Source organism: Heterodontus francisci, chromosome 11 (assembly GCF_036365525.1).
Source record: "Heterodontus francisci isolate sHetFra1 chromosome 11, sHetFra1.hap1, whole genome shotgun sequence".
Lineage (NCBI taxonomy): Eukaryota > Metazoa > Chordata > Chondrichthyes > Heterodontiformes > Heterodontidae > Heterodontus > Heterodontus francisci.
The window spans coordinates 107,745,838-107,771,677 of NC_090381.1; the positions used below are offsets into that span (position 1 = coordinate 107,745,838).

At 45.1% G+C, this 25,840-nt stretch overlaps 1 protein-coding gene across 4 annotated transcripts in view; it reads left to right on the top strand.

Moving 5' to 3' along the window:
* Positions 1–25,840, top strand: part of LOC137375456 (neprilysin-like) — a 203,814-nt gene that overhangs the window by 91,580 nt on the left and 86,394 nt on the right. For all 4 annotated transcript variants that reach the window (XM_068042736.1, XM_068042733.1, XM_068042737.1 and 1 more), the window contains exons 5-8: positions 12,714–12,794; positions 12,877–12,972; positions 18,064–18,182; positions 20,363–20,428. In XM_068042736.1, the coding sequence (XP_067898837.1) occupies positions 12,714–12,794; positions 12,877–12,972; positions 18,064–18,182; positions 20,363–20,428 (362 nt within the window). The remainder of the gene's footprint in view (positions 1–12,713; positions 12,795–12,876; positions 12,973–18,063; positions 18,183–20,362; positions 20,429–25,840) is intronic.

The following is a 25,840-nucleotide window of genomic DNA, read 5'->3' on the forward strand; positions in this document are numbered from 1 at the left end:
TAAGTAGTCCATTTGGTCCTTCAAGCTTGTTCTGCCATTCAGTAAGATCATGGCTGATGTGCTACCTCGGACCAGTGGTGCAGTGGTTAGCACCGCAGCCTCACAGCTCCAGCGACCTGGGTTCAATTCTGGGTACTGCCCGTGTGGAGTTTGCAACAGTTGCACAGTTTCCCTGTGACAGCTTGGGTTTTCGCCGAGTCCTCCAGTTTCCTCCCACAGCCAAAGACTTGCGGGTTGATAGGTAAATTGGCCATTATAAATTGTCCCTCGTATAGGTAGCTGGTGGGGATGTGGTAGGAATATGGGATTAATATAGGATTAGTATAAATGGGTGGTTGATGGTTGGCACAGACTTGGTGGGCTGAAGGGCCTGTTTCAGTGCTGTATCTCTAAATAAATAAACTCCACCTTCCTGTACTCTTCCCATATTCCTCGGTTCGCTTTGTACCTAAAAATCTATCAAGCTCTGTCTTGAATGTGCTCAACCATTGAGCATCCACAGCTCTCTGGGGTAGAGAATTCCAAAGATTCACAACCCTCAGAGTGAAGAAATTTCTCCTCACCTCAGTGGGACAAAGCAGCCCACTTGATTGGCACCCCATCCACCACCTTCAATATTCACTCCCTCCACCCACCGATGCACAATGGCATCAGTGTGTACCATGTACAAATGCACTGCAGCAACTCACCAAGGCTCCTTCAACAGCAATAGAACCTCTGACCTCTACCACCTAAAAGGACAAGGGCAGCAGATGCAAGTTCCCCTCCAAGCCATACACCGTCCTGACTTGGAATTCTATCACTGTCGCTAGGTCAAAATGCTGGAATTCCCTTCCTAACAGCACTGTGGTTGCACCTACACCACGTGGACTGCAGTGGTTAAAGTAGGTGGCTCACCACCACCTTCTCAAGGGCAGTTTAGGATGGGTAATAAATGCTGGCCTAGCCAGCAATGCCCAGATCCCGTGAAAGAATTAAAAAAAAGTCCTAAATGATTCACCCCTTATCCTGAGACTATGCTCCATCATTCTAGACTCTCTAGCCAGGGGAAACAACCTCTCAACGTCAAGCCTTCTCAAAATCTTCTAAGCGTCAATGAGATCACCTCTCATTCTTCGTAACTCCAGACGGTTATAAGCCCAATATTCTCAAATATATTCGATGAGGTACAATTTTCTGGATTAGCAGTGGACAAAGTTTTGATCTGTTTTCAGTCCCCATTGTATTATGCAGCCTTGCTGCCATCTTTCTGTTTTAGCTCCACAGCATTTGCACATTAGCGTTTGACCCTGAAATCACAACTTGTGATGAGGTGGCAGCTGTTGCAATCCAATCGAATTATTTTTAGCATTCATTTGCAGTCCATGTAAGAACTGCTTAATGTGATAGCTGGTCAGTGCAAATGTTTGGCTCGTGTGATCACCTTCAAAGAAAATAAAAGTTTAGTTAGAAGGATCAGGTGTCACTCTATCACTGCCAAGCACACATACTCGCGTTAAAGCAAGACGTGGGCCTTCTATTCTGTTGTGAAATAGTTAAGGGCAATATGACATTTATATGGAATTATAGAAGTTACAGCACAGAAGGAGGCCATTCAGCCTGGTAGATTTATCCAAATAATCCCAGCCCCTGCTAGTTCCCTATAGCCCTGCAAACAGTTTTCCTTCAAATATATATATTTACTTTTATATTTACAGTCATTTCAACGCAATCTTGAATTTGTAAAGTACAGCACAACTCTCAACAACTCCTGAACCAATACATGGAACTGTGCAGAGTTGAAAGGTCTCAGACTTGATCCCTGAGCTGTGGTGAGTTAGCTGCCAAACAGTAGCAGGTCACTAATATACATCCAAGTGACCTTGCGATAGGAGGATTTTGCCAAAGTTTCCCATTCTTGACTATGGTCCAGTGGTTCCTGCTGTGTGCATGTGTGTGGACAGTGAGTGAAGACAAGGTGATGAATAGCAGTGACAGTCCTTTACAGCCAAATGAGGATAAAACTTCACAGATGTTGTTTAGAAGAACAGCCATTCAAAACAAAACATTAAGCACAACAGAAGCAAAGCCAACTTCTAACAGATCTTAAAATCAGAAAATGATGGAAATACTCAGCGGGTCAGGTAGCAACTGTGGAGTGTGAAACAGGCTGGAATTTTACGTGCCCCCGGGATTGGGCTTGGAGGCAGGGTGCGGGGGGTGGGGGGGTGCGTAAAATCAAGTGGGAGGCAGGGATGCAGTTCCTATCGCCTACCCACCCCCACTGCTATTTTACCAGTGGCGGGGGAGGTGGCAAGCAGCTTGCCCTTCCCAGGCTAATTACAGCCCTTGAGTGGCCAATTAATTGCCACTTAATGGTCTCCTCCCGCTTCTGCTGGTGCCATTAGTATCCAGATATCTATCAATTTCTGTCTTGAACATGCTCAATAATTGAGCTTCCATAGTCCTCTAGGGGAGAGAATTCCAATGATTCACCACCCTCTGAGTGAAGAAATTCCTCCTCATCTCAGTCTTAAATGGCCTACCCTTTATTCTGAGACTATGTTCCCTTGCTCTAGACTCACCAGCCAGGGGAAACATCCTATCCACATCTACCCTGTCATGCCCTGAAAGAATTTTGTAAGTTTCAATGAGATCACCTGTCATTCTTCAAAACTTTAGAGAAGGCAGGCCCAGTTTCCTCAATCTCTCCACATAAGACAATCCCACCATCCCAGTGAACCTCCGTTGCACTCCCTCTATGGCAAGTATATCCTTGGATGAGGAGACCAGAACTGTACACAATACTCCAGGTGTGGTCTCACCAAGGCTCTATACAATTGCAGCAAGCCTTCTTTACTCCTGTACTCAAAACCCTTGCAATGAAGGCCAAAATACCATTTGCCTTCCTAATTGCTTGCTGCACCTGCATACTAGCTTTTAGTGACTCATGAACAAGGACACCCAGGTCCCTTTGGACATCAACACTTCCCAACCGCTCACCATTTAAAAAATACTCCGTCTATCTGTTTTTTCTACCAAAGTGGATAACTTCACACTTATTCACATTATATTCCATCTGCAATGTTCTTGCTCATTCACTTAGCCTGTCTACGTCCCCTTGAAGTCTCTTTGCATCCTCCTCACAACTTACATTCCCACCTAGTTTTGTGTCATCAGCAAATTTGGAAAATTACATTTGGTTCCCACATCCAAATCATTAATATAGATTGTGAACAGCTGTGGCCCAAGCACTGATCCTTGCAGTACCCCACTGGTAACAGCCTGCCATCCTGAGAATGATCCATTTATTCCTTCTCCCTGTTTTCTGTCTGTTAGCCAATTCTCAATCCATACCAGTACATTATCCCCAATCCCACACGCTCTAATTTTGTTTACTAACCTGTGTGGGACCTTATCAAAAGCCTTCTGATAATCCAAATACACCACATCCACTGGTTCTCCTTTATCTATGCTACAAATAACATCCTCAAAAAAGTGCAGTAGGTTTGTCAAACACAATTTCCCTTTCATAAACCAATGTTGACTCTGCCTAAAGATGCTGAGCGCATTGCCTCTTCAGAGGAGGAGAAGGAGGAGGAGAAACAACAACAGGAGCAGAGGGAGGAGGGACTTGATGTGGAGAGGACACCAGCAGTGGCACACTTTGATGCCCGGCATGGCCTAATCCTGGCCCGCTTCCATTAGGCTGAAGAAGTATACCCATCTGGCAGCCAATTTCTGAACCCACTTAGCTTCCCCCCTCTCCCCAATGGAAAGTAGTTATAGAATCAACAAAGCATCCCTGTTAGAAATATCCATTGCTCGTCTTTAACTCTTGTTTTACCATTTATCATAAGTGAGAAGGCCACTTGCCAGGCAAAAATGGTCAATATGGGGAAATAGAGCAAACAAATAACTTTAATGTTACAGAAAGATTAAACAGAAATTAACAACCTAACATTGTGTCATACACCCATGTGCAACTACAAATCTTTACTCTTCCTTTTCCCACTGCTTCAACATGGTGCAACTCTTGTGACTTCAGCAGGGATAGAGACAGGCTGCTGACATCTCTGCTTTGACTGCTGAGATGCTCTTGGTCAACATCCTGTAGATTTTGGAGCCTGTCAGGGCCCTGGAAAAGACTGGCCCTCCTGCATCTGTGCAGCAGCAGACTCGACCATCAGGACAGTCGGCAAAATGTGGGGCACTAACTGGGGTGGGTGGTGACGGGGGGGCAAGGGGATGGAGTGGGAGCACTTTGAGCAGACTAATCCACTGGAGACATGAGTTTAAATCCCACCATGGCAGCTGGAGGAGCTTAAAATTTAATTGATTATATCTGGAATAAAATGCTTGTCTCATTAATAATGATCATGAAGCAACTGGATTGTAGTAAAAACTCATCTGGTTCACTAATGTCCTTCAGAGGAGGAAATTTGCCCTCCTTGCCCAGTCTGGCCTACATGTGACTCCAGACCCACAGCAATCTGGTTGACTCTTAACTGCACTCTGAAATGACCTAGCAAGCTACTCAGTTGTAGGCGGCTCATCACCACCTTCTCAAGGGCAATTAGGGATGGACAATAAATGCTGGCCTGGCCAGTGAGAATCACATTCCAAGCTAATAAAAAAAAAACCTTCTATTCATTTCTCCTTCCTGCACTTATCAAGCTTCCACTTTAATGTAACTATGCTATTCTCCTTAACTACTCCATGTGGAGCGAGTTACACATTCTAGCAACTCTCTGGGTAAAGAAGATTCTCCTGAATCCTTTATTGCATTGATTTAGTGACTGTCTTAAAGTCATGGTCCCCAGTTGTGGACTGTCCCACAAATGGAAACATTTCTCTATATCTTTCACCAGTTGTCTATCTCAGAACCTTACCGCTAGGGACTTCTCTCCAGTGATCCTGTCACAAGTGGGAATGAAACAAGCCTTAATGCTGACAATGGTATTATTCATGAATGCCATAATTTCCTGCAACTGTAGTGGTGATAGTAATGACATGCACCATTACTGTGGCACTACAGCCCAGTGAATTCCCAGTTACCATTTCAGTGGCTCCCAAATCAGGGAAGTTCTTTTCTTCCAAGCAGTGTGCAATTTGCCTGGATCTCCTGGTATTAAAGATCATAGCCAGAAAATGTACTGTGCCTACTGACTCCACTGTGTCAGCCAATAAGTTGAAGCTGGAGTAAGACTTATGCAACAAACAGTCTATTTTACAGCAAACAGAGTCCAATTACTCAGCAAAAAGAAAACAGAGTCTCTATGCACTACAGAAAAAGGAGACATGACCAAAACTACAGCAATGTCTCCTAATAACAGCGGGGTGATTTCTCCAGCAAAATGCATGAGTGCAGTATAGTTACATAACACAAATGATGTGCATAACATTAACGCCAGTCACTTACAGCAGTCTGGTCTCTAGGTGTGATTGACTCAGTAATTTCCATTCTGGATAGGAATAGTGATGTCACTATGTGGTTTCCAGAAAATACCCTCATTTTTAAGTTGCTGCAGACCTTTAAAAGCTATAGCAGCACCTGATTTGCCAGCCACAGAATAGGAAACTTGCATTAAAAGGTATTTTTGAAGGTGAGAACTCGCTGAACCCTTGTAGTTGAGGCCTACCCCAGAAATTCTGGCAATGTCGTCATAATAACTAAAGGTCACGTGCATTACGCTTCACCTGATGCTTTCCTGGTCAGAGACCAGACAGGGAAATCTATACTATCATTTCATAGCGCTGTCAGCTGTGGTTCTGTGGGTAGCAGTCTCACCTATGAGCAAGAGGGAATAGGTTCAAATCTCACATCAAGGACTTGCTCGCAAAATTCAGGTTGCTGTACCTGTACAGTACTAAGGGCATGCTGCACTGTCAGAGGTGCCTTCTTTCAGATGAGGTGTTAAACCGAGGCCCCAGCTATCCTTTCAGGTGGACGTAAAGGAGAAAAGGAAAATTCTTCCTGGTGTCTGATCAATATTTATCCCTCCAACAACGTCACTAAAACAGGTTATCTGATCATAAATCTGTTTGTGGGACCATGTTATGCACAAACTAGCTGTCACATTTCCTAAATTACAACAGTGACTACACTTCAAAAGTACTTCATTGCTGTACAGCGCTTTGGGATGTCCTGAGGATGTGATAGGTGCTATATAAATGCAAGGCTTTCTCCTTCCCTTAAAGGGAATCTCTCCTTACATGAATGCACAGATTTCAGATCTGTTCATAGAGACCCCTCATCATACAATCTAATTATAGTGAAGGTACATTATAAAAATTGGTTTCGTAATTAAGCTGCAAATATATTAAAACAACATTTGAAATTTTACACGAATGACAGTCTTACTTTCCAGTTTATTGTCACCTTTTTGTTGCTATGGAAACTATAAATAGGCTGTGAACCTTCTCTGTCCTCAATAGCTCTGTGCCTTTTTAATCTATGGAAATTGTGGCTGAAGCTGCGAGGCATTTGGAAATACAGGTGATTAAAGTGTCAAATTGAAGTGAAGCTTTTTGTTAGTATTGGAACCTTTTTTGTGCTATTTGTGAAAATGATCATCTTAAGCTTGAGGGTTTTTTTTAGCTGGTTTTGAAACATTGCTGGTTCTTCTGGTTGTGTGCTGTTACTGGTAAAATGGACAATTGAAGGCCTCTAATTCAGAAGATCACCTTCAGCACACAGAGCTGAATTTTATGGGTCCCTGAGGGATGAGAATAAAATTTGAGTGAAGGAAAGGATGGAATGCCCGTCGCCTTCCCGATGCCTTCAAATTTAGTCTGGGGTGGGGAAGGCCAAGAAAGACCTTCCCACCGAAAGTCCAATTGAGGCCCTTACATTTCCAATTAATTGCACCAGCGGCAGTGGGGGTTTGCTTCCAACATGGGAAGACGTCACCCAATAACTAAGGCAACCTCCATGTGGGCATGTGGGGGGGAGCCCTCCTCCATGGGCAATCTGTGGGCCACGGAGGGCCCCCATGGCAAAAGCCGCCCCTGTGGCATCACCCATCCCCTTGCCCTCAGGATCCCCCTCCCCCACCTCACCATGACCTGCCTGAGTGGTCCCGGCGAGCCTGCTCCAACTTACCTTCAGTCCAGGGTCCATGGCTGCTCTTTTTCAAGTGACTGCTGCAGTTCCAGCAGTGGCCACTGTTCTCAGTGGTGCTGCTGGAACTGCTGAACTGCTGGCCCTCTGATTGGCCGGCAGCTCTTGGAGGCAAGGTACCCGTCCTTAAAGGAATGGGGCGCCCAGGACCAGGAAGTTAATTTCCCGAACACCATTGAATTCAGCCAGGGTGTTCCTCCAAAGGACCGAGGCTGGATTCCCTCACCTTTTGGGCCAGGTGCTGCAACCCCCGCCAGCCGCATAAAATCCAGCTCCCAGTGTGCAGTTTGCCCATTTTGAGACTTGCACAAGTAAGAAGCTTAGTGTGTCCATTCTGAGGCAGTGTGAGTGAGGAGGTTAGTGTGTCCTTTTTGAGGCAGCGTGAGTGAGGAGGTTGGTGTTTCCTTTTTGAGGCAGTGTGAGTGAGGAGGTTAGTGTGTCCTTTTTGAGGCTGTGTGAGTGAGGAGGTTGGTGTTTCCTTTTTGAGGCAGTGTGAGTGAGGAGGTTATTGTGTCCATTCTGAGGCAGTGTGAGTGAGGAGGTTAGTGTGTCCTTTTTGAGGCTGTGTGAGTGAGGAGGTTAGTGTGTCCTTTTTGAGGCTGTGTGAGTGAGGAGGTTAGTGTGTCCTTTTTCGAGGCTGTGTGAGTGAGGAGGTTAGTGTGTCCTTTTTGAGGCTGTGTGAGTGAGGAGGTTGGTGTGTCCTTTTTGAGCCAGTGTGAGTGAGGAGGTTAGTGTGTCCTTTTTGAGGCTGTGTGAGTGAGGAGGTTGGTGTGTCCTTTTTGAGCCAGTGTGAGTGAGGAGGTTAGTGTGTCCTTTTTGAGGCTGTGTGAGTGAGGAGGTTGGTGTGTCCTTTTTGAGCCAGTGTGAGTGAGGAGGTTAGTGTGTCCTTTTTGAGGCTGTGTGAGTGAGGAGGTTGGTGTGTCCTTTTTGAGGCTGTGTGAGTGAGGAGGTTTGTGTGTCCATTTTGAGGCCATGTGAGTGAGAAGGTTAGTGTGTCCTTTTTGAGGTGCACATAATTTGTGTATTTAGTGTGTCCATTTTCTGACCTGCATGATTTTCTATTCATTAACTCACTAAGTTCTCCATAAGTCCTAAAAAGCTACTCCTATGTACAAACCAAATTTTAAATTACCTGTAATTCTAATTATTGCAAGAAATTTTGAGGATACTTTTTCAGGAACTTATTGTCAGCAGTGGAATAAGTGGACAGCTCTTTCAAAGAGCCAGCGCAGGTATGATGGACTGAATGGCTTGCTTCTGTGCTTTAAGATTGTATGATACTATTCTATTGTTCAGTTCCTCCTTTCACTTGCCCAATTGGCTATTCTTCATGTATAATTCTAGACAGTGAGTTTCAACAGACTATTTGGCCAGAGAGTGCATCGGCAAAAGTAACTCATTGGATACAAAGCACGTTGGGCCATCTGAAGATGTGATGAAGCATTACTTAAACACAGGTTCTGTTTTAATTGATCCAGTCTTCATGCCAGTGCATGGGAACATTTATTCTGATTCTGAAATGTAAAGGTGGATTTTCCTTTGCTTTGTGTCCCAGGTAGGCCCATTTCTCAGGTGGAGTAGTGGTGAGGAGAAATGGCTTTAAAAGCATTCTGTGGGGTGGGGATGAGGGGGGAGTGTGTGAAACAGGTGGCAGTATTTAAATGCCTTGCTAATGAGGCAGGTGAAATATCAAGATGCGCCCCTCCTCATTTTCATGGATGTCAGTCTGATGGAGGCCCTTTCGGAATGGCACCCATTAAAAATGGGCCTCTGGTTTGGGCCCACCTCTCTCGCAGTGGAAGATCTGAGAGGGGAAATGGCCAGCAACCTCCCTGCACCCTCACATAAGTACACTGAATCTACGAAACAGGCCATTCAGCCCAACTGGTCTATGCTCTACACCAGCTTCCTCCCACTCCTCTTCATCTCACCCTATCAGCATGTCCTTCTATTCATTTCTTCCTCATGTTTACCTTGCTTTCCTCTTCATGCATCCGTACTTTTTACCTCAACTACTCTTTGTGGTAGCAAGTTCCACATTCTCACCACTCTCTGAGGTAAAGAGGTTTCTACTGAATTCCCAGTTGGTTTTATTAGTGACTATCATATTGATTACCTCTAGTTTTGGATCCGTTGACCAGTGGACACATCTTCCCTACATCGACCCTATCAAATCACTTTATTATCTTAAGGGTCTCTATCAGGCCAGACCTCAGCCTTTCTTTTCCAGAGAAAAGAGCCCAAACTTGTTCAGTCTTTCCTGATAGGTTTATCCTCTCAGTTCCAGGATCATCCTTGTGAACTTTTTATTAGTGTCATGGCAATCACACAACATTCACCATTGCCTTTATATACTTTTTATAATATGGAGACCAGATGTGTACACAGTACACCAAGCGTGGGTCTAACCAATGTTCTATACAGTTTTAGGATAACTTCTCTGCTTTTCAATTCTAACCCTTTAGAAATAAACCCCAATTTTTATTTTTGCTTTTTTTGGCCTTATTAACCTGTGTCACTACTTTTACTGATCTGTGTGTCTTTGCTCCTCTACTCCCTCTGGAGTCTGATTATCCAAGTAGTATGTGGCATCCTTAATCTTCCTACCAAACTGTGTCACTTTACATTTATCTGTATTGAAGTTCATTTGCCAATTACTTACCCATTCTGCAAGCTTATTTATGTCTTTTTGTATTTTGTTGCATTCTTTTTTATTAATTACAGTTTAGTAGAGCGAATTTGTTACAATTTAGTAGAGCAAATTTGAAGAACCTTTTTCCCTTAGCAGACAGATCAATAATCCGGGGTATAGATTTAAGGTGATTGGTAGAAGAATTAGAGGGGAGTTGAGGAGAAGTGCTTTTACCTAAAGGGAAGTGGGGGTCTGGAACTCACTGCCTGAGAGGGAGATACAGGCAGAAACCCTCATTGCATTTAAAAAATATGTGGATGTGCCTTAACCGACAGGGCAAAGCACCAACAGCTGGAAAGTAGGATTAGGCTGGATATCTCTTCCGGTAATGTTTCTATGACCAAAATTTTATGTGGCCTTTGGGGCTGAGCTGGGATGCAAGAAGGCTGTCAAGATGACGTTGGAAGGCAGCAGGTGGTGTGCCCAATGTCTTCCCCCCCACCATGCCAGTTTGTCAGCGGTGGGAAAGGTGGTACAAGGCCTACCCGGAGCCCAGTTGAGCCACATAAGTGGCCAATTAAAGGTATTTTACTCTCATAGTGGGCTTCAGGGGAGACCCTCCTCTTCACACACTCTTTGGGCATGGAAGGAGCCCCTAGCAGCAATGGCAGCACCCGCAGCATCAAAGATGCTTACCCTCAGTGACTGCTCACCCCTCGTCCTTGCTGGGAACAGCATGACTGGTCCCAGTGTCCCCAGATCCTGATTATCTTACTTTACAGGCACATGTCCAACGGTGTGCCCTCTTCCTCCAGGTACAGCCCCAGCAATGGCCACCGCTCCCAGTGGCGCTGCTGAGCTACCGGTCTTCTGCTTGGGCTGGCAGTTCTTGAGGATGGGCCACCATCCTTAATTGGACGGCAGCCCTAGTGGTAGCCACGTAATTGGCTGGCAACTGTAAAATGTGGCCCTGGGACCCACTACCCTCTGAAGTGGGGTCACCGCCCCACTTTCCGCCCTGGCGACAAGACCTCTGCCATCTTCTGCTTTGGACAGCAGTCAGAACACCCCAAAGCCAGAGGACATTGCAACTGTTGGAAGCTATTAATGATTCACTCTCCTCCCTCAGTTTTGAACACAAACTCTTTGGAAAGGATGTATTTTCCACCAGGGGGTTTGGGGGGGAAGGGGGGGGGGGTGCATTTCAGAGCATTGCTAATCATGGTAATGACTTAAGTGGCACATACAGGAAGGCTCTGGTTCCTCGAACAGGAGCCCACCTTGGTTGCCCACCATCCAACTTGTGCTCAGTCTGACAGGAAAGGAAAATATTTGGTCCCACAATTCTTCCTTGAAGAATGGAAGATAGAAGGACTTGCATTTATATAACGTCTATCATGACCTCAGGATCTCCTAAGGTGTTTTAGAGCCAATGAAGCACTTTTGAAGTGTAGTCACTGTTGTAAGATAGGGAAACAGGGCTATCAATGTGCGCACAGCAAGATCCCACAGACACCAATGAGCTAATGATCAGATCATCTGTTTTTAAGGATGTTGGTTGAGAGGTAAATATTGGCCGAGGCCATTGACAATAACTCTTCTTCAAAATAGGGCTCTGGTATCTTTTATATCTGCCTGAGTGAGTAGGCAGGGAATCAGTACAACATCTCATCAGAAAGACGGCACTTCCATTAGTGCAGCACTCTCTCAATACCAGCACTGACAATGTCAGCCTGGATTCCATGTTCAGGTTTCTGGCATGGGACTTGAATCCATAACCAAGTCTGACTCAAAAACAAGAGTGCTGCTTACTGAGCCACAGCTGATACCAGGTTAATGGTCTGTGCTCATGTTAGTCTAAATTATGTCCTCACAACAACTTTATGAAAATGCCAGAAGTACCGATTGTGGCTCTGTGACCTGTGGCAGATAATACTTGGTGTTGAAAGCATGGATTGACCTGAGAGGAATTGGAGTTGAAGGTCATTCTCTTGAAACCTGCTCATTTATAAGCTGTTAGGAGAGCTTGCATAGCTGGACTGTTTTATCTGTCAGCAGCCATGTGTTTTAAACTGTCCTGATGTACTTTTACAGCTTCGTATCTGCATCGAGTACTGGAATGCAATAGGCATGCTTGAGCACTGTTGTACTGCTGTTAAGTGTGAGTTGGCTTATTGCTGTGGTACTAGCAGCTGGTGTGAAGACGTCAATACGACCCAGCTAAGGTTGCCAACCCTACAGTATTGACCTGGAGTCTCCAGGAATTTAAGAGTAATTCACTGGATGCTGCTGAGAGCAAACACAGGAGAATAATTGCATTTGAGTTCCTTTTCTTTGAGTGTTTTAATTTATTAGTTATAAAAAGTACTGGTGATGAGGAGGAAAGAAACTGTTTGACTAACAGCCAAGAATCATTCAATCGGGGTAATGAAGAGTCCGTGAGGATGGACTTATTGGGTAACCAGTGTGGGAGCTTCATGGGGGTGGGTTGGGGGGGGGGGCGCGGTCAGAGGTGGGGGGGGGGGCAGTTGGAGGTCATGTGATGACCAAATTATGTCCAACCACAGTTGGCAACCTGAAACATCTGAGATTGAGAGATAGCAGGCACAATTCAAAGAGCAGTGTCAAGCTGTAGGACTTTAAAATGAAATTCCTAATCTTAGATAATCTCCTGACGATCTCGAAATGAAAATGTTTCAAAGGGAAGGAGCGCTCATAAAGAAATACTCCAGGCAACACTAGGAAGGGTATCAAAGGATATGCAGCAAAGGCAGATCATCTGCAATCTGATTGAATGGCAGAAAAGGTTTGAAGGGCTGAATGGACTACTCCTGCTCCTACTGTTACTATGTTTGTCAATCCTTGGATGAAATACCTTCTTACCATTAAGTGGTTGTGGAAAAAAAATTACATCAACTTACCAAAAATGTGTCTCAGCCAACCTGATGACTTTATTTCTCTTCTGTACACTGATTCTAGATGTCCTTGAGAAGCCAGATAACGGAGATCCTGAAGCGATTAAGAAAGCAAAGACACTGTACAAGTCATGCACGAATCAAAGTAAGTGATGATCTCGAGACTAACCCAACCATTTTTATGGCTGCCTTGACATGTGCTAACGCTTGTCCTTGTTTTACTTCAGCTGCAATTGAAAGCAAAGGTGGGGCACCATTAATTAACATGCTGTCCGGTGTGTTTGAATGGCCAGTCGCAACAGACAACTGGGACAAGGAACACGGTAAGATCAGAAAGTGGTTTTAGAACATTTGATGCATCTTTATTTCTTATCGAAATTGTCAAGCTGAAGAAAGGAAGCCCCTCAGGTTAATATAAACAGCACACAGTCATGAATTGAGCAATGAGCGCATGCCAGCTGTGCAATTGTCGATCCACTGCTGCTCCGTGATGGGGCCACTGCAGTTGGCCATGCATGTAGATAATTTGGATTCCAAAATTGGAGGTGTGGCATCGGAATTTCCAGGCGATATCAACATTGAGGGGTATATAACTAATCATGTGGAGGACTGCACCAAAATACAGGAAGACATCAAGAGGCTTGCAGATTGGGCAGATCAATGGTAAATGAAATTGACCATCGCAAAGTGTGAGATTGTAGGAGGAACAAAGAAGCCACTTATTCCTTGGAAACTAAGACATTAAATGGGGTAATGGAGCAAAGAGACCAGAGAATTTCTTTTCTTTTTCTTTTGGGCCTCCTTATCTCGAGAGACAATGGATACGCGCCTGGAGGTGGTCAGTGGTTTGTGAAGCAGCGCCTGGAGTGGCTATAAAGGCCAATTCTGGAGTGACAGGCTCTTCCACAGGTGCTGCAGAGAAATTTGTTTGTTGGGGCACAGTTGGCTCTCCCCTTGCGCCTCTGTCTTTTTTCCTGCCAACTACTAAGTCTCTTCGACTCGCCACAATTTAGCCCTGTCTTTATGGCTGCCCGCCAGCTCTGGCGAATGCTGGCAACTGACTCCCACGACTTGTGATCAATGTCACACGATTTCATGTCGCGTTTGCAGACGTCTTTATAACGGAGACATGGACGGCCGGTGGGTCTGATACCAGTGGCGAGCTCGCTGTACAATGTGTCTTTGGGGATCCTGCCATCTTCCATGCGGCTCACATGGCCAAGCCATCTCAAGCGCCGCTGACTCAGTAGTGTGTATAAGCTGGGGGTGTTGGCCGCTTCAAGGACTTCTGTGTTGGAGATATAGTCCTGCCACCTGATGCCAAGTATTCTCCGAAGGCAGCGAAGATGGAATGAATTGAGACGTCGCTCTTGGCTGGCATACGTTGTCCAGGCCTCGCTGCCGTAGAGCAAGGTACTGAGGACACAGGCCTGATACACTCGGACTTTTGTGTTCCGTGTCAGTGCGCCATTTTCCCACACTCTCTTGGCCAGTCTGGACATAGCAGTGGAAGCCTTACCCATGCGCTTGTTGATTTCTGCATCTAGAGACAGGTTACTGGTGATAGTTGAGCCTAGGTAGGTGAACTCTTGAACCACTTCCAGAGCGTGGTCGCCAATATTGATGGATGGAGCATTTCTGACATCCTGCCCCATGATGTTCGTTTTCTTGAGGCTGATGGTTAGGCCAAATTCATTGCAGGCAGACGCAAACCTGTCGATGAGACTCTGCAGGCATTCTTCAGTGTGAGATGTTAAAGCAGCATCGTCAGCAAAGAGGAGTTCTCTGATGAGGACTTTCCGTACTTTGGACTTCGCTCTTAGACGGGCAAGGTTGAACAACCTGCCCCCTGATCTTGTGTGGAGGAAAATTCCTTCTTCAGAGGATTTGAACGCATGTGAAAGCAGCAGGGAGAAGAAAATCCCAAAAAGTGTGGGTGCGAGAACACAGCCCTGTTTCACACCACTCAGGATAGGAAAGGGCTCTGATGAGGAGCCACCATGTTGAATTGTGCCTTTCATATTGTCATGGAATGAGGTGATGATACTTAGTAGCTTTGGTGGACATCCGATCTTTTCTAGTAGTCTGAAGAGACCACGTCTGCTGACGAGGTCAAAGGCTTTGGTGAGATCAATGAAAGCAATGTAGAGGGGCATCTGTTGTTCACGGCATTTCTCCTGTATCTGACGAAGGGAGAACAGCATGTCAATAGTCGATCTCTCTGCACGAAAGCCACACTGTGCCTCAGGGTAGACGCGCTCGGCCAGCTTCTGGAGCCTGTTCAGAGCGACTCGAGCAAAGACTTTCCCCACTATGCTGAGCAGGGAGATTCCACGGTAGTTGTTGCAGTCACCGCGGTCACCTTTGTTTTTATAGAGGGTGATGATGTTGGCATCGCGCATGTCCTGGGGTACTGCTCCCTCGTCCCAGCACAGGCATAGCAGTTCATGTAGTGCTGAGAGTATAGCAGGCTTGGCACTCTTGATTATTTCAGGGGTAATGCTGTCCTTCCCAGGGGCCTTTCCGCTGGCTAGGGAATCAATGGCATCACTGAGTTCCGATTTGGTTGGCTGTATGTCCAGCTCATCCATGACTGGTAGAGACTGGGCTGCATTGAGGGCAGTCTCAGTGACAGCATTCTCCCTGGAGTACAGTTCTAGGTAGTGCTCAACCCAGCGGTCCATCTGTTTGCGTTGGTCAGTGATTATGTCCCCTGATTTAGACTTGAGGGGGGCGATCTTCTTGATGGTTGGCCCAAGAGCTCTCTTCATGCCATCATACATTCCTCTGATGTTTCCGGTGTCTGAGGCCAGCTGAATATGACTGCATAGGTGTTGCCAGTAGTCGTTTGCGCAACGCCTAGCTGTTCTTTGTGCAGTACTTCTGGCTGCTTTAAGTGCTGCGGATGTTAAATCGCTGGGGGCTTTCTTGTAGTTCAAAAGTGCAATGCGCTTAGCGGCTATGACAGGTTCCAGCTCTTCATTATGAGATTGAAACCAGTCTGCATTTCTCTTCGCACTTTTGCCGTAGGTGGTCAAAGCTGACTCATAGATGGCGTCTCTGATGTGGGCCCACTTGGTCTCAGCATCCCCTGTGGGAGTGTTTTGAAGGGCTGTTACAAGTGAATTTAGAAATTTTTGTAACAGCTGTGGGTGAGAAATTCTGCTCGTGTTGATGCGCGGGTGGCCCTTCTGCTTGGAATGATGCAACTTCTTTGGTCTGAGTCTAACCTTGCTGCACACCAGGGAGTGGTCGGTGTCACAGTCCGCACTGTGGAAGCTGCGTGTGATTTGAACACTGTTTAAGGCGGCTCGCCTTGTGACAATGAGGTCTAGCTGGTGCCAACGACGTGATCTTGGGTGCCTCCATGAAACCTGGTGACAGGGTTTAGTGTGAAAGAACGAGTTGGTGATGCAGAGGTTATGATAGGTACACAACTCAAGCAGTCTCTGCCCGTTCTCATTCATCCTTCCAACGCCATAGCGCCCAAGGCAGGAGGGCCATGAGTCATGGTCGGCCCCAACCCTGGCATTAAAGTCCCCCAGCAGGAATAGGTGTTCGGTGTTGGGGATGCTGCTAATGATGTTATGGAGTTGTTCATAGAACTGGTCTTTAGCTTCAGGTGGGGAGCAGAGTGTTGGAGCATAGATGCTGAGTAGGTGTACTGGACCAGAGGTGGTGAGCAGTCGGATGGACAGTATGCGTTCCGAGCCATTTGAGGGAGGCTCTATCATGCTGAGCAAGGAGTTTCTGATGGCGAAGCCCACTCCATGCTGTCTTGGTTCTTCAGGATCCCTGCCCTGCCAGAAGAAGGTGTAGTCTTGCTCTGCTAGAGAGCCACTCGCGGGGAGGCGAGTCTCCTGAAGTGCTGCAATGACCAGAGAATACAGATAAATAAATGGCTAAAAGTAGCAACAAGTTGGCAAGGCCATTAAGAGCGCAAATAAAGTAATGGAATGCGTTTCTAGGGAAATAGAACACAAAAGCAGCGAGATAGCATTAAATATATGTGAGAAACTTGATTTGACCACACTTTGAGTATAATGCACAGTTCTGGTCTCCAGACTATAAAAATAACATTGAAATATTGGAGAAAGTGCAGAAAACAATGACAAGCATGTTACCAGACCAAGAGGATGCATCGATCAGGAAAGATTAAGCAGGATGGTGTTTTATTCTCTGTAAAAGAGAAGACTAAGAGGAGACCTATAGAACTCCTGAATATTTAATTATTTAGAGATACAGCACTGAAACAGGCCCTTCGGCCCACCGAGTCTGTGCTGACCAACAACCACCCATTTGTACTAATCCTACAGTAATCCCATATTCCCTACTACCTATCTACACTAGGGGCAATTTACAACAGCCAATTTACCTATCACCTGCAAGTCTTTGGCTGTGGGAGGAAACCGGAGCACCCGGCGAAAACCCATGCAGTCACAGGGAGAACTTGCAAACTCCACACAGGCAGTACCCAGAATCGAACCTGGGCCCCTGGAGCTGTGAGGCTGCGGTGCTAACCACTGCGCCACTGTGCTGCCCTTAGGGACTTAATAGTGTGGGTGTGAATAAACTGTTTCCACTTGTTGGTGAGTCCAGAGCAAGGGCAACATAAATGTAAGATACCACTAAAAGATCAAATAAATAATTTAGGAAGAATTTATTTGCAGAGACTGGTGAAAATGTGGAACTCACTCCTACTTGGAGTGGATATCTTTTACACTGACAGAATGACGAGGACTGATCTACACTCCAAATGTACAATGCCACACATAAACACTGATTCACACACACATTCATACGCTCACACACACACATAGGCACAGCACAATTTGCTAAATGAATCCCCTTTGCAAGCGACTCATACTTTAGCCAAAAATATTAATGTGTACTAATTTTTTTCTATTTTAGTGGCAGTGTTCACCTGTTTTAATAAAATGCTTAATGTCTCTATTAAGGAAGCATCTCGTATAGTGTTCATAGCCCTTGATATTAGACAATGGAAAGGAAGATCAGACAGGGTATATAGAGGACACCCAAACCATTGCTGAGCATTTTTCTCCCCCTCCATAGTTGATTTTTAGAACCTTCCTTCCACTTTCACTGTTTTTACTGATAATCTATTCCTCAGTTTTCATCAAGCTTTGGGCCAAGAGGCCTCACCTGACTTCATTCCACACTCCTAATCTCATTTTAAACTTGTGGCTGCTCGCGTTATGAACTCTTTGCTATGGATAACAGTTTACCTGAATCAGTTTGGTCGCCTTGTCGTCTCCTCATTCCCAAGGAGAAGGTGACCGATTTTCTGTAAGCTGCTCAAGGGAATTTTATTTTTGGGCGAGGTAAGGGAATATTCTTTGAACTGAAGGTCGTCCAGTTTGCTCTAATCATGTTTTGTGTTTGCTTTCTCCTAGGTAAAAACTGGACACTTGAGGCTGTCATTGGGAAAATGACCGCCAAGTATGGAAAGCGGGTCATCATAGACTTTTTTGTTGGGACAGACGACAAAAACTCCAATGCTCACATAATCCACGTAAGTGTCTTTCTTAACGCTCATTTTTGTTATATTGCCATTTAGATTAATTTATTTGCAAACTATTATTTTTACATATAGCATACAAATTTCAAACATATTTTTGCTCAGTTGAGAAAGGCACATTGGGGTAGATTTTGAATTTGAGGCGTCATCTGTGCAGATCGCAAGGAGAAAAATCAGGAGAGGAGGATTCAGGATGGGAACAGAATCCATCTGATTTTTTTCCATTTAAAATTAAACAGAGGCAAATTGGGCAGGTCCAGTCATAGGGGGCTGGAACTTGTGTAGGAGGCGGGGCCCCGGGCCAAAAAGGTGGGGGGAAACCCATCTCTCCATTTTCGCAGACACCCGAGTGATCCGCCGGTCTTTTTAAATTGAAGTTTCAGGAGGCAGGATCCCTGTCCCTTTATAAAGTCTTCAAATGGACGGAGATCCTGCTTCCAAGAGCTGCCAGTCAATCAGAGGGCCTGCAGCTCAGCAGTGTTGGCAGCGCTACCAGGAGTGGTGGCCACTGTTGGTACTTCAGAGGCCTTGGACCCAGGCCCAGCTCTGGAACCCTGGACCATAGATGGGTGAGGCGAGGTCCCCTGGGCCAGTTTAAAAGGCCCCAATGAGGGGGGGCGGTGGGGGGGGGTGGTGGACGTGCAGTCCGGATGGGGGGGTAAAGTTGTTCCCAGTGGGCATCCTCCATGGGCCACAAATTGCCCACGAAGGAGGGACCCAATCCAAGCCTGCAGGGATGGTGCCTTGTTTTACAAGACGCCCTCCCCACATGGTGGAGGCCCCCCCACTGCTGGTAAGATCCCAGCAGCACTGGGAAGAGGCCCTTAATTGGCTGTTAATAGGCCATTTAAGGGCCTCAATTGGCCTGTGGGCGGGAAGGCCGTTGACCTACCCTGACCTGGGAAGATTGCTGGGTGACAGGGTGCTGACGGGTCCTCTGCCCCGCCGTCCCCTGCCACCTCTTGCGATACTCCATGCACCCTCACCTCCAACCCCACGACATGGGGCCCAACAAAATCCAACACATAGTCTTGGGAGGCTCGGATCTCACTGGAGCAAGCCATCTCATGTTGTGCCCCATTAGTTACACTTTTTCTTCAGCTCAACTGTTTTTTGGCCATAACTTGTGGGAATTGCAAGCTGATAACGGGTAACGGGGCATCTGGGACCTCAGTGAACGATGGGACCAACCATCTATCTCTTCAACCAATATGAGTTAAGGATTGAGGAGAGAGAGAAAAAAGGCAGAAAGGAAAAATAATTAAAATCTGACATTTTTAAATCTCTAGGAAAGATTTACCATCTTACAATTTAAATAATTTAATTTCTGGGGTGGAGAGATTGATTGGCATCGCATTAATAATTATTGTGTGAGTAAAAAAGTTAATTGCGTTGTTAGTTACCAGTCTTAACTTTCTGCAGCGAGTTTAATGGGTAATTAATGTGCAAATCCAAAAGTTCTGAAAAATAATGAGGAGGCTAAGCACAAGATGCCGTTTGTGCGAGGCAAACACTGGAGGACTGAAAATCGACCAGCTAGTTCTGAAGATTTGCAATTCAGACTGGTATTTTACACCCCCTGCAGGAGTGGGATGAAGGTGCGGGTGGGCCATGAAATTGAGTGGGGATGCTGTTCCTGTTCCCTTCCTGCCCCTGGTGCAATTTTACGAGGGGCGGCGGTGGTGAGAAATGGCCCGACCAGGCCAATTAAAGCCCTTCAGTGGCCAATTAACTGCCACTTAAGCACCACCTTCTGCCGCCGCTGGTATATTACCAGTGGCAGGCAGGTGTCTCAGGACCCTCTGGAGGCCATTCTGTAAAACTTGGTGGCCTCTTTGTGGGCTGGAGGGGGCCCTCCTGTTCAGGCACCCCTCAGAGGGGCGGAAGCCCTGCCTGTGGCCGATTAAGGGCCTGGATCACATACAATCAAAGAGTGGCTCCCTGGCCCAGCGGAGGCAGTCTCGCCCCAAACATTTTGGCTGGCCCCACCCAATGTAAAATTCCAGCCTCACTGTGCGTCTCTTAATTCCCTGAAGTGGCCGATTAGCACATTGCCAACCGTACATGTCATTACCAAGACATTATTTCTGCCGCAAAATCTGGCTCAAGATTAGAGTAAAGAAGCTGGAATCGACAAAACATTAAACATATTTTAACATTTGGTGAATTAACAGATTGACCAGCCCAACCTTGGCCTGCCTTCCCGTGATTACTATGAATGCACAGGTGCTTATAAGGAGGTATGTAGCATTCCTCATTATATTTCAAATAGTTTAAATCTTCTACAAAGACTATATAGTTAATCAAACATTAAATTATAAAGGATTTGATAGAATAAATAAGGAAAAACTGTTTCCATTGGCAGGAGAGTGGCACAGATTTAAGATAATTGGACAAAATCCAATGGGGAGATGAGGGCAATTTGTTTTACATTGTTAGGATCTGGAATGGTAAAAGCTTTGTTATCCGGCATGTGTCAGACCTGAGAGGGGCTGGATAATCAAACATTTCGGTTTATCATGTATTGTATGCGGAGCTCCAGAGCAAAACAAGACTGACTACAGGGACCAAGAATCCCATTTTAGTGAATGGGGAACCAGTCACTGAGACAAGGTAGCATTTCCAGCCGCAGATGGAAACATTAGTTCCCGCAGTTCTTAGTGGTCCAACCCGACAGGTTGCCAAGTCTCCCAACCGGCTTCCCGGTGTCCGACTGGGTTGATTCTAGTATCATAAAAGCAAAATACTGCTGATGCTGGAAATCTGAAATAAAAACAAGAAATGCTGGAACCACTCAGCAGGTCTGGCAACATCTGTGAAAAGAGAAGCAGAGTTAACGTTTCGGGTCAGTGACCCTTCTTCGGAACCCTAGTATCATTGGATGCCCCTTGAGCCCTGCTATCACCAACTGACACACGGAGATGGTCAGCCTTGGCCTTGTGGATTCAAGAGACACAAAGCAGTTTTCACTTTTCCTATTGTCACTTGGCAGAGCAGAGGTGTAGCCATGGGGCACTGGTACAGCTCATCGCATCTCACTGAGCCCTGTCACCTGCCATTGTCTGTATGGAGATTGGACCTTCCGTCCCGAGGTTATTGCCGGAGGACCGAAGGGTACCCAGGGCCCGGCATTGAGAAAGCCGATTTTTTATTTTCCTTTACTCCTTTGGGGTCAGCGCAACAATATACCTGTTGTACTCACGAGAGTCAGACCTTTCCAATGAGCATCGCTCACTAATGCCGAGAACAGTTGACTGCACTTGGGAAAACACGGCCTGGGAGAGCATTAGAAGATTTTGGAAATTCTGGATAATAAGAGTTTGCCAGTTGGTAAAGTGCCGGATAACAAAGCTTTTACTGCACTTGATATGGTGGTGGTAGTAGATTCAGAGGGAACTTTCCAAAAGGAATTGGATAAATACTCAAAAAAGAAACATTTATGGGGCTATGGGGAACGAGCACGGAAGTGGGATCAATTGGGTAGCTCTTTCAAAGAGCCAGGAGAAGTACTATTGGCTGAATAGCCTCATTCTGTGATGCATAATTCCAGGAAACTGATATCTATCATACTGGTAACACATCAACCAGTATCCCAAATGGTAATCTCACAGCTTTGGTCCTATGGAAACTGTTTATTGTAATCTTCATTATTGAGAAGCCTCAGTGAAAGGATAAGGCTTCAGGTGCACCAATGTTCAAAAGATTATCTAATCAATTCTTAGCTAAAGAAAGCTAGTCAATAGCTTGGCAATGCCTTGTTTGGGTTTTAAAAGCCTGTAGACTGTCGGAGGAAGGGAAGACACAGAGAAATATAAAGCATTCCAAGTTTGAGGGAGAAGAATGAAGATGGTACAATGAATCTGGATTTCAACCCAATGAAGAGACTAGGTAATCTGTTTTTAGTGATGTTGGTTGAGTGATAACTAGTGGCCAGGACGCCAGTGAGTATTTCCCTGCTTTTCTTCAAATAACATGATGGGATCTTTTACATTCACCTGACAGGACAAACAGGGCCCCAGATTAAACTTCATATCCAAAAGAAGACATCCTCAGCTGTGCATCACTGCCTCAGTACCAGGAGTGTCAGCTTGGATTTTGTGCTCATATCTCTGGAGTGAGACTTTCACCCACAACTTGTATTTTTTAATCTTCTTTTCAATTGTTCGTGGGATGTGGACATTCCCAGAAAGGCCAGCATTTATTACCCATCCCTCATCGCCCTTGAGAAGGCGATGGTGAGCTGCCTTCTTAAACTGCTGTGGTCCATGTGGTGTAGGTATACCCACAGTGCTGTTGGGGGAAGGAGTTCCCGGATTTTGATCCAACGACAGTGAAAGAACAGCAATATATTTCCAAGTCAGGATGGTGTGTGGCTTGAAGGGGAACTTGCAGGTGGTGGTGTTCCCATGTGCCTGCTGTCCTTGGTCTTCTAGGTGGTAGAGGTCGTGGGTTTGGAAGGTCAGTTGAAGGAGCCTTGGTGAGTTGCTGCATTGTAGACGTACACTCTGCAGCCACCGTATGCCAGTGGTGGAGAGTTTAGGGTGGTAGATGGAGTGCCAATCAAGCAGCCAAATCTGCACTCTTTAACACATTTACTGTAAAAAAATTATTATGGAGAATGTTGTGTTCGTGAAGGTGAGAGATTTCAGTGCTTAGCAAGATAATCATTTCCTAATTCAGTCACACATTATTAACTATGTCTTGGTCAGGTATAGCACAGGATAGGTTACGGCTATATTTATAAACCTACATAGTCGGCACAGAATAGCCTACACTGGTGGTACAGTGTAAATCTGTTCCGGGACTATATCACAGCCTGATCGACATGTAGATACTGCAACAGAGATTTGTGTTTACCTAGGAGTCTCCGATACCAAAGTGATTCCCAATCATGTGTCTGACAATTCTTCAGGTTTCAGTGCTAACATACACAACATTTCCTACGGTTAAACTCATGAAGACCTTCTGCTGCAATCTGTTTGCTGTTAAATTTGGAAAAGGCACTGGCTTAACATATGGAGCTTGATTCTTTGATACTATGTCAACAGTCTTTGTTGATCACAAGCTCATGAATCAATTGTAATGATTACAATTACTGGAGATCATTTGTTCTGTTTTTGCAGATGTTGTGATGTTTGAACTTTTAACTCAAGGAGGCTGTAAAATGGAAATATGGCCAGTATTGTCGATTGCTAAGGGGTCTATTACTGGGAAAATACTAACTTACTAATACCACAGTTCTTGTTCAGAATGTAACCCAGGCTACTTGCAGACAATTAGGAGCTCTTGAGATGCAGAAATGTTTATTGGCTATATTAAAAGACAAATGGGCAATGATTTCATCCAGATTTCATAACATTCTAAACATTCCCAAATTATAACCTTATGAGCACGATAGTCTTTCTCCCATTGTTGAGCCTTTGTTGAAATGCAGATATATAAATTATTTTAAAATAACCTATTTAATGAGTATTATCACAGCATGTAATATTTGGCTAACTTTCAAATTTTGGAACTGAGAAGGATTAATTACATGATTTTGTTTTCGAACAATGGGTGGGAAGGCAGTGAGATGGGAATTTATGTCAAAGCTACACTCCAGTACTGGCCAGACTTCTTCTGTCTTCTCCAATATTCATCTCTTTGTTCCCCTTGGGTCTCAAAGATGCCAGTTCCTTGTTGAGGCACCTTTCCACAACCACTGGCAGCCCTCCAGTATCTCAACCAAGTGGAAATCTTCGTGTGTGGGTCTGGAGAGAGTTATATAGAATTTACAGCACAGAAACAGGCTATTCAGTCCACTGGTTTGTGCCACTGTTTATGCTCCACATGAACCTCTTCCTGCCAACTTCATCTCAACCTATCAAAATATATTCTTCTGTGTCTTAGCTATTAGAATACTTAGCTATTTCTTATTATATTGCTTGATTGTTTAATTTCATTGTTCCTCTTTGTTTTTTCAAAATTTTTGCTTACTTCTTTCCTAACCTCTTTGTATTTCTGTTTATCATCCTCTCCTTTATTGTCCCTGGATTTAGAGTATATCTTTTTCTTTATTTCAGTTTTGCCCTCCTTTCTTTATTCATCCATGGTGTCTCATTTTGGATAGTTTGCTCTTTTTTAATGGAATATAATTCTACAAAACTCTTTTGATCCCCTTTTTAAATATATCCCATGGCTTTTCTATCTCTTTGTATATCAATATGTTTTTTTTTCCAGTTTATCGTCCCTGGTTCTATTCTCATCCCTTTGAAATTAGAGTGCTGACAAGTGATTTGATGGCATCGGCAGTGCATGTACCCAGCATGCCATTGAGGAGCTGGTTGTTAACATTTTCTTGGAGCATTATGGACTGGAGATTATGGGCAGACAAATATGCTCATTTGTATCATGTTCTGTCTGCTGTTCTCATGGCTGTGTTAAGCTATTTAAAATAAAAGCATTCATTACATCTGTTAAAATAGCAGACCAGAAAGTGTACAAATGCTTTAAGAGGTCGCATGTGGTAATATTGCTCACAGTAATTTCTGGCCTTTAAATTGTACTCCCCTTTGACCCTTTAAAAACTGCTAATAGGTTGTCTAAATTAACTTTGCAGCTGTGCCTGTGAGCAGAGTAACAGAAGTTGTCTACCTTGTCCTTGGGAATGAGGAGACTACAAAGTGACCGAGTTGATTTAGGCAAGCTGTGTACCGTAGCAAAGAGTTCATATCGCAAGTGGCTACAAATTTTAAATGAGGTGGTTAGGAGGGTGAAATAAAGTCAGGTGACACCTCTTGACTGAAAGGGTAATGAGAGCTGGGGAATAAGTTACCAGTTCAGAAGAACATAGAAATAAAAACAAGATTAGGCCAAATGGTCCCTCAAGCTGATCCACCATTGAATAAGGTCATGACTGATCTTCTTTCTCAACTCCACTTTCCTGCCCTATCCCCATATCCCATGATTACCTTAATGTTAAAAAAAATCTCATCCAAAGCATGACAACCCTAATGATGCAGCACTCCCTTAGTACTGCACTAGAGTGTTATCCTCGATTGTGTGCTCAAATTCTGAACTACTGCAGCCAAATCCTTCACATATAGAGGAAAGAGTGCTACCAACTGAGCCAAGCTGCCACTTGAGTAAGGGTAGTGGTTCAAAGAGTCAAATTTGGCAGGGCGCAAAAAAATGGCAGTCTTTGGCTGCCTGTTATACACCCTGTCTAATTTTCTTTTCAACATGAAAAGAAGAGTTTCCCAACCCGAGGACAACCACGAGTGCTCCTCTTGAAGCAATAGTAAGTTGAGGGAGAGAGAAGAGAAAAGATAAATTACCATTTTGACAAGTTAGGCCAGAGCCTATGGGACTGTGGCAGAAGCGACAGCTTCCAGGTGGGCTGTCAAACTCAGTCCTAGTTTACCTGGTTCGTTTTAGTCCCATGACACCATTCAAAGAGGAGCAGGCAACCAACATTATCAGGGAATGGGACAGGTTGACCATTTATCTCATTGCTGGTTGTGGGAACCTCCTTCACACAGTGGGGCAGAACAGTTGTAACAGCTGGCAAGATGGATACAGAACTGGCTCCGTCATAGAAGACAGAGGGTAGCAGTGGAAGGGTGCTTTTCTGAGTGGAGGGCTGTGACTAGTGGTGTTCCGCAGGGATCAGT